This window comes from Lotus japonicus, chromosome 3 (genome assembly GCF_012489685.1).
Source record: "Lotus japonicus ecotype B-129 chromosome 3, LjGifu_v1.2".
Lineage (NCBI taxonomy): Eukaryota > Viridiplantae > Streptophyta > Magnoliopsida > Fabales > Fabaceae > Lotus > Lotus japonicus.
In genome coordinates, this window is record NC_080043.1 from 57,608,739 (window position 1) to 57,617,624 (window position 8,886).

The following is an 8,886-nucleotide window of genomic DNA, read 5'->3' on the forward strand; positions in this document are numbered from 1 at the left end:
AGAACCACTTTTTTTAAACATGAACTAGTCTATAAACCCAAAAAAACTTACGATGCGTGAGTTAAAATGTCTTCGGTCCGTACGAGTCAATGAGTCGGGTCAGGTTATATATTACAAACAATTTTATCATATCATGTACCACAGCACATACTTATTTCTATTATCTCACTTTCATATAGCGTGTCTACCACACTTTCCTTATTTATCCACCCTTTTTATAAATGCTTGTTTATTTAAGAGAGAAATATATCTACTAATGGGCAATATATATCTGCATTTATTTTTTTCTTAAAAAATTGCTTTGTCGGTCAAAGGTAACATACTGATTGCCAAAAAAATATGCCAGAGGATAGTGGTAGAGAAAGGTTCAACTTTAGTTGGCTGAAACGCTTGAAGCAGGCGTGCCAAAATTCAGACTTGACCACTCAAGTTCGAGTGGGAGACAGTTGTCAGATTCAATATTCAGAGGGAAAGTTCTAGTTCTACCAGTGCCAACAACAGTAAAATCCTTTGGGAAAGTAAAGGATGCGGTTATGGCTTCAGCTGTAAAATCAAAAAGGACATGGTAGAAGTGAAAGTGTGAAACCTTTATCCACAGTCACAGACAGCACTGCCAATGAGTTAATCACAGCTAGTACATAATCAAGCACAACCATACATATCAGAGCCTAAAGGTAACAGGAATGAAAAGGAAAATAACCTGCATCATGATTAAGCAAGTAGGTAAATCATGAGCGCATGGTATATGTGATTATGTGGTGATGCCGTGCCATGATCATCTAACCCAAAACCATAATCCCAATAAGCCCCATCTAGAACCAAAAGTTATGGACATAGAGATTTGGCATTCTTTTTGTCGTGATGAATTCAGAATATTTTAGATCACTTGAGCACAATGATCTGAAGAACAATTATTCTGTCATTTTGCTGGTGTCCATTCACCTTGCAACAAACACCTAACATAACACTTCACCCCTTCAAACAGTGTCATCAAATTGGCACATTTCACATTAGACCTTATCTCAGAAAGATTACATGACTAACATAATTGTATCAACATTAATCAAATCAAGTAAATAAGTAACTAATTAACAACATGAGCAAGGGAATAAGCATGGTCTTTTCCCCAATTGAATGTTCAACAGCAAGAACAATCTTCATCTCAATATTTCTCAAACCCCAAGGGCAGGGAAAAACTAAACCTCCTTGTTCTAACAAAGTACCCAATTCTATGCTATTTACAGTAAGAATTTGAATCTCAAACAGAAATTGATAGTTTCCTTTCTAAAAATAACTCAATCAAATCAACCTTCATTGACCCAAGTTGTGCTTCTTCTCCGAGTGCTTCTACTGAACAACGAATTCGAAATGCTACGACTCCTATTCCCAAAGAAAGACACGAAATTGCGAAAAACTCTGCGAAACCCACGACTCTCCCTAACTCTGCTGCTTCCCACTGAAAACGAGATTCTACTAGAACCACCACCGCCGCCGCCATCCACCTCCGTGTACACCACCGGGAAATGGCTCTCACCGGCTCTTCTCCCGCCAGAGAATCTCCCGACGGCGAACCCGCCTCCCGGCAACCTCCATATGGTCAACCCCACCGCTTCTTCGTCGATCTGACCGGAGATTTGACCTTGGCCTTGGCCTTGATCTGACGGCAGCTCGTGGCGGCACACCGGGCACGAGTTCCTCGTGGAAAGCCACGGGAGAATACAATCCGAATGGTAGAGATGCTTGCACGGCATCTCACGCGCCTCCGAACCCATCTCAAACGCGTCTTTGCACACAGCACAGTGCGTCTCCGCCTGCACCTCCGCCTCCGTGATCTCCACCGTCGGCATTGACTCAATCGCCGCCTTCGACGCCGGCGGATTCTCTGGCCGTCCAAATCCATTAATCTCGATCTGGGAGAATTGATCCAGCAACCGGTCAAATCCCGAGCCAAGCAAAAGCTCTGACATGGTCGGCGGCAGGGGTCGGAGACCGGTGCCGTCGCCATCATCATAGAACAGCTCGAAGCTGCTTCCGTCGTTGTCGGCGCCGGCAGCGTCGTCGCCGGGTCCGCGGAGCACAATCACCGGGTTAAACGGCGAGCGGCTGCCGGCGTTGCGGCGTCTACGGCGGAAGCCTTGTCGGCGGGAAGCGTGGATGCCGTCGGCGAAGAGGGAGACCGCCGGGGAGTGGCCGGCGTGGATCTCTTCGACGAAGCCGCTTTGGCAGTGGGGGCAAACGACGTCGTTGTGGTCGAGGAGGTGAACGAAGCGGTTGCAACTGTAACACCAATACGACGACGTCGTAGCGGGTTGCGTGTCCGAGTTCATTTTGTTCGGAACGAGTTGAGTTGAACGAGTTGGGTTGGAGAAAATGAATGAATGAATGAATGTTGTTGGTAAAGGGTTGTGGAAGAGAGAGCGTCCATTTAAGGATTTAGAAGGTAACGCGTTTTGAACTACAGTAGTCAGTAATACCACCACACACCTTACCCTGTGGTCTACGCTCTTGCTCTACTGGAAAATACATGGCAATTTCTCATCTTTCATTAATTCATTTTAGGTGTCCTATTAATTAATTTTAATGGATGGATTGGAATTGACTTGAATTTGAATTGAATAAATAAATGAGTCGGTTTACTTTTCACTGTTTTGTGCTTAGTCTTCACTATATCTCTTTAGCCATAATTAATACTAATATTTAACTCATATCATACATACAGGACGAAAGACATAACTGTATAATTTAAAAATAATATAATATGTGTATCATAAAAATATTCAAAAATAATTAATTCAAATCCAATTAAAAACATCTTTATAAATTACATTCGTTCTTGCTGAACATACATTTCCTTCATTTCCATGTGCAAGAATTTTCAATCTATTTGACTGTAACTCTTGAATGTGTCACGTACAATCAGCCAAAAGTAAATATTGGTCTTGGAAGGTACTCACAATGTTATTGTTATTGTCAATGGAAGCTTGAATTTTATCACCTTGAAAAATATGAAATAAAAATTACAAGAAAATTCAGAAAACTGTAAACAAGGTCTTGATAAGAGATAAATAGAAAAAATTAGAAGAAAGAGTGTCAAAACAACATTTTCATCGAGTAGAATTATGTCCATAATATATGGGACATTTGGATTCTTAAAACTTGGAATAGATCAAAGTCGTATGATTCTTACTATGAGTTTCACATCATTTTCAGGTTGATGCTTTTGATATTTTCACACGAAGAAGCTATTGGATTTGTGTTCTTTGAAAAACCAAATTTCAAAGAATGATAGAAAAAATAGAATTTTTTTTCTGAATAATGTAAAAAATATTTTTAATTAGCAAAAAGGGCTACAAAAAAAAATATTTAGCAAGATGGGGTACTTTTGGACACGTTGGCGCTGAGGTGTATGGGGTAGTATGGTTCCGCAACAAAACTCGCGGAACCCATGTATTATTTCTGAAAAAGTAAGTCTAACTGATTGGGAAATGATGGGTTGCAGGGTGATTGGAAACATCATTGCCTTATGATGGTTGGCCGCATGTGGGATTCGCAAGAAAACTTGCGTTTTCCTTGTATTCTGAAAAGTAGAGTTGGAAATGATGGTTGAATGATGGTGGTAGGTTGGCAGGGTGTGGGTGACGTGCTTTTGACCAGTAAATGATGGGTGTCGCAAGAAAGGTTGCGAATCCCATTACCTGATTTTGCATGGGCGACACGAGGCATGCATGCAATTGATTGACATGGGTCTCGCAACATTTGTTGCGAATTGATTTGGCTAATAGTGGCGGTCTGAAACCCCTATAAATAGACCGCCACTATTCAACTTCAACTTTCACTCTCATCACAACCTCTTCACAACCTCAACTCTCATCACAACCTCTTCCTTTTGTTCAATTTCATTCATCCTCAACCTCTCTCAAGCTAAATGGCCGACCAAGAAGTGGTCAAATTGGGTCCGAGGAATGATAGTGTGTTGTATTTGCAAAAAGATGGCAAACACGTGTCTATTGGTGCGTGGAACCAAATAAATAGAATTCTGAAAGTGAGAAAATATCGGGATTTTCGAGATTTTATTCCCGCTGAAATTGTAGGCCACCTTCGTCAAGCCGGATTTTACGAAGCCGCTTTAGCTGGGTCTCTGAAACTTGACAAAGTTTTAATATCAGCTATGGTGGAGCGATGGAGGCCTGAGACACACACGTTCCATATGCCGTTCGGAGAGTGTACTATCACTCTGCAAGATGTTGCTGTTCATCTTGGCTTACCCATTGATGGGAATCCTGTCACCGGAGTTACTTGGTGTGATTGGTCTGAGCTTGTAGAGGACTTGCTCGGAGTGGTGCCACCCGCCAGTGCTATCAAAGGAGGTGGCTTGAAGTTGGTTTGGCTAGCTGAGCAATTTAATTTTCATAATCTAGCCGGTGCCGACCCGATACAAACTATGTATGCTGCAAGAGCATACATCTTGTGACTAATTGGTACTTTCTTACTTTGTGACCACACCGGTTCACATGTCCCTCTTAGATATCTCATTCTCTTACGAGACTTTGAGGAGACCGCAAAGTATAGTTGGGGTTCAGTCGTACTAGCACTTCTCTATCATGAGTTGTGCTATGCAACCGGTGCTTCACGTACAGAGATTGGTGGCTGTGCTTATTTGATACAAGTGTGGGCATGGCTAAGGATTCCAGGAATCGGCCCGGATCCACCGAGGTTGCACCGTGGCCTCCCACTCGCGGCAAGGTATGCACATAATTTAAATAATAAATTTCGTTGCTAATTTCATTTCCTTAAATTCAAACTTTACGGTTCATTCATTTTTTATATATTAAACAGATGGAGGGACCCGGACCCGGAAAAACCAATAAAGTGAGCAAAGAAGCAAATCGAGTGGTGGCGCACCAAATTAGACGATTTGAGTTCTAATGACGTGAGTAGCTTGTGTGGATGTCGTACTTTGCTTATCTTTATTTTCATTTAAATTCTTATCCTTCTTGTGTATGTAGTTTGTGTGGAAGCCGTACTCTGATCGTGTTCTCAATGGGCTTCCGGAACGTTGTCGAGAAAACATGCATTTATGGAGAACTGTGGTGTCAATGGTACTCTATCACGTTTCAGAGTAGCATCAACCGGATCGAGTTATGCAACAATTCGGGATGTTTCAACCTGTACCGGATGCACCGTCTCAACTTAATGAAATGCATGATATTTCTCTGAAAGGGAAGGAAAAGCAGGATTGGGTACATAACATGCGTGGTTTTATACAACTGTGGTCGGAGAGGCACCAGAGGTTGGCTAACCAACCCGAGACTAATACTCTTGTTAGGCCAAATGATGAGTACATGATTTGGTATGACAAGTATTCCGTTCGTTGGTTGACGTGTGCGGCTGCAACAAGAGGGCAAATGGTTATTATATTTAAGTTGTTGTGATATTTTTACTCCTTTATTCATATATGCACGTAACATCCTCACTCTGTTATTAATAATGTAGGCTATGCGCGTTCAGCATGTTTGGTATGGACTGACACCTGAAGGTCGCCCACTATACACGGATCATGACCTTCAGAACCAAGCTGCTCGTTGCCTTACACTTTGTCATGCAAGTGACAGGATATCTCATCCCGCTGCATCGGTTCCTAGCTTTCCTATGGAGTTTACACACGCAACCACAAATGACATACCACCGACTGGAAAAGAAGAAGGGGAAGGTCTTGGAAGACGGCGAGAATCTCAGATTCCCGAACATGTTATTATTCAGGGGGGAACACTACCACCTCCACATGGACAGTACTCATTGTACCCCCTTGATCTGAATGAGACATACCGACCATACTATTATGGGGCGGGGTCCTCTGGAGTTCCTGATGATCAGGAAGAGACACCGATGTAGATGCCCGAGACTCAAACAATGTATGGATCTCAGCCATATACTCCCTCAACACAATTTGATGGTTCCATGTCTCAGTCATATATACCGACACCGCATTTTGACAGTTCACAGTCTCAGCCATATGTGCCGGCACCGCATTTTGATGGATCACAATCTCAACAATTTGTGTCATCAATAAATTTTGTTGGTGAACAGTCATTTGCTGGGTCACAACATGGCTATGACAACTTTCAAACACCGCCAGTGCATATGCAAGACGTTAGTCCAGATACTTGGAATCCAATGGGTGACTGGGATGGTGTTGCAATTCGTGAATTGATGGATCCTCCTCGACCGCAATTCTGGGGAGATATAGACCCTTCCCAGCTCCGGCAGACACAGGCTAACTTCCAACTGGACTTGAACCGTGCAGCTGCAGGGGGAGACCCAGATAGGCCATACCGGGATGCAAGAAACCGTCCTTATCCTAATTGTCGAAATTGTTGATTTGTTGTATCATTTACTTATAATTAGTGAATTTAAAGTTGGTGTGTAATATATTTTAGACTTTAAAGTTGGTGTGTAATATATTGGTGTGTAATATATTAGTGTGTAATATTTATGTTTTTACGTAAATTATAGTTTACAGGGTTTATATATATATATAATATATATAGTTTTTATATATATATATATACGAGTATATAATAAAAATTTAGTTTATACATTAAACTTTTATTTATATATATATATAGTATATAATACTATACTATTAAATTCTTTCCTTCTTGTTTTGATATGTACTAGCATCCAATTCATATTAAGTTAGAAACAATAGTAATGAGCCAATGTTTAAGCTCTAACATAATTATTTCTTACATGCATTTAGACTACACTTCAAGCTTACACATGGTGATTAATTTAAGAGCTTGCACAATTAAAGCAACATATTTATCTTTGTAGTGACACCGATCTCCGACTCGGCTGAGATTGAGTCTCCCTCAAGTCCATCTCATTTCTTATACGGGTAGACCTTGGACGACCCTTCTTCCGTATTTTGGCAAGATCTGGAGCAATTCTAGGCCCAGCTCTTGGCGGCATGTTCAGATCATTCCCAATGGGGTACCACTGCCCTGAATACGCATCCACAATGTTCTGAATCGTATAAACATGGTCCACATATTGAAGATAGTCTAAACTCTGGTTGGCGTACGCCGCGATCACATGTGAACAAGGATATTTGAACGTCTGGAAGCGTCCACATTCGCAAGTTCTTTCATCTAAGTTCAGTCGCCACGTATAACCACTGCGATGGTTCTGCTGGTTGAATCCCTCCTCTACTTCGAACCTGGACCTATCTATGCTATACGTCCGCACAATGTGAGACTGGGCAACCGTCGCATTCTTTGTCATGGCCTCCATGACCTTGTTACAATATATGTCGCCGGCTCTTTGTTGTGCTGCTGCTGCAGAACCTCGCTGCACAAAATATTCCACAAGCCTGCCATATGTGCATTTAACAAGTGCAGTGATACGCAAGTTTCTAGCACCCCTGAACACTTTGTTCACAGCCTCAGATAAGTTCGTGGTCATGTGGCCGTATCTACGACCTTCCACATCACAAGCTCGACTCCATTTCTCATTGCTGATGTCATTTATCCATTGCCGGACAGCTGTGTTGTGCCCTCGAAAAGCCGCTAAGCGTTGCTCGAAAAGATATGGGCAAGGCTCGTAAGCTGCACATTTCAAACAAATTTCAATATTCCATATTAAAAAAATAAAAATTTTAACTAATGAACAGACGCAAACTTACCCATATTTATCAGTTCATTTTTCTGCTCTGTGTTGTGAAACTTGGTGTTGAAATTGCTGGCAACGTGGCGAATGCAATACACATGATAAGCGTTTGGTGGCTGCCACCCGTTAGATGGATTCCCCACTGCTGAGAGAATGCTGGCGTGTCTGTCTGATATTAGACATATCCCTTGTTTCCTGGTGACATGCACACGCATCAGGCGAAGAAACCACGTCCAAGCACCGAGTGTTTCTCCCTCCACAATTGCAAAAGCTAAAGGCAACACATTACTGTTCCCGTCCTGTGTCGTGACAATAAGCAAAGTTCCACTATACTTTCCGTACAGGAATGTGCCATCAATTTGTATCATTGGCTTGCAATAGTTGAATGCGTCACAACATTGTTTGTACGTCCAAAACACTCGACCAAATTTCTTTAAATCAGGAACAACATTGCCATACTGGTCCTTATAGCCAGTTGTGACAAACTCGTAATGGGATCCAGGGGAAAACCTCAGCATATATTCCAACCACCTAGGGAGCAGGTCGTAAGACTCCTCCCAATCACCGAACACGCGAGCAAGTGCTTTTTGCTTCGCCTTCCAAGCTTTAAAGTATGACACCTTGTAATTGAGCTGACCACTGATCCTCTCTTGTATGAGAGAAATAGGGACAGTTGGTTGGACACTTACCATGCCTAAGACATAAAAGAAAAATAATGTAAGTTAATAGCAATTTCATATTTGTAAATGTGTAGCGATATAGTAATCATATGTAAGCATTATACCAAGAATGTAGTTGGACATGAAGGTTGACGTCATCTTCTTGTGGTCTTGAGAAGTCATCGCATTTAAGCACGTATGCGAACCCCCCCATTTGGATATGGTCCATTTACCAATTTTCTTGGATAGATGTGCCCTTATCCTCCACGGGCATCCATCTACGGATTTCTGACACTTTGCAGTAAAGTACTCTCTCTGGCTTGGATTCACTCATCTTATAAGTTTAATTTAGTCTAAGACAATAGTGTAACAGGGCATCCTGTACAGCACGCTTGTTTTCAAAAATCAAACCTTTACATAAGTCATCACCAAGCTTCCATGATCCATTCACATCCGTTTCAGAATAAAAATTAGTTTCTTCATCTGGGTGATCCCAGTTAATATATGTATAATGCGAAGAAGCACTCCAGAATGGGGCCGTATTTGGGTGGCCTAAAAA

The 8,886-nt window shown here is 41.8% G+C and overlaps 3 protein-coding genes across 3 annotated transcripts; 1 reads left to right on the forward strand and 2 right to left on the reverse strand.

Annotated features, from left to right (window-relative positions):
• Positions 1–1,048: 1,048 nt before the first annotated feature.
• On the reverse strand, positions 1,049–2,442 carry LOC130743425 (E3 ubiquitin-protein ligase RDUF1-like). Its single transcript, XM_057595671.1, has one exon. It carries the CDS (start codon positions 2,325–2,327, stop codon positions 1,305–1,307), a length of 1,023 nt encoding a protein of 340 aa, XP_057451654.1. The 5' UTR covers positions 2,328–2,442; the 3' UTR covers positions 1,049–1,304.
• A 1,483-nt stretch (positions 2,443–3,925) lies between these two features.
• On the forward strand, positions 3,926–4,471 carry LOC130744387 (protein MAIN-LIKE 2-like). Its single transcript, XM_057596577.1, has one exon. The coding sequence runs from the start codon at positions 3,926–3,928 to the stop codon at positions 4,469–4,471; it is 546 nt and encodes a 181-aa protein (XP_057452560.1).
• Positions 4,472–6,822: 2,351 nt separating this feature from the next.
• Positions 6,823–8,622, reverse strand: LOC130744388 (uncharacterized). The gene is made up of 3 exons (XM_057596578.1): positions 8,453–8,622; positions 7,685–8,362; positions 6,823–7,607 (listed from the first exon to the last, which is right to left on the reverse strand). Exons 1-3 carry the CDS (start codon positions 8,508–8,510, stop codon positions 6,823–6,825), a joined length of 1,521 nt encoding a protein of 506 aa, XP_057452561.1. The 5' UTR covers positions 8,511–8,622.
• Positions 8,623–8,886: the final 264 nt, after the last annotated feature.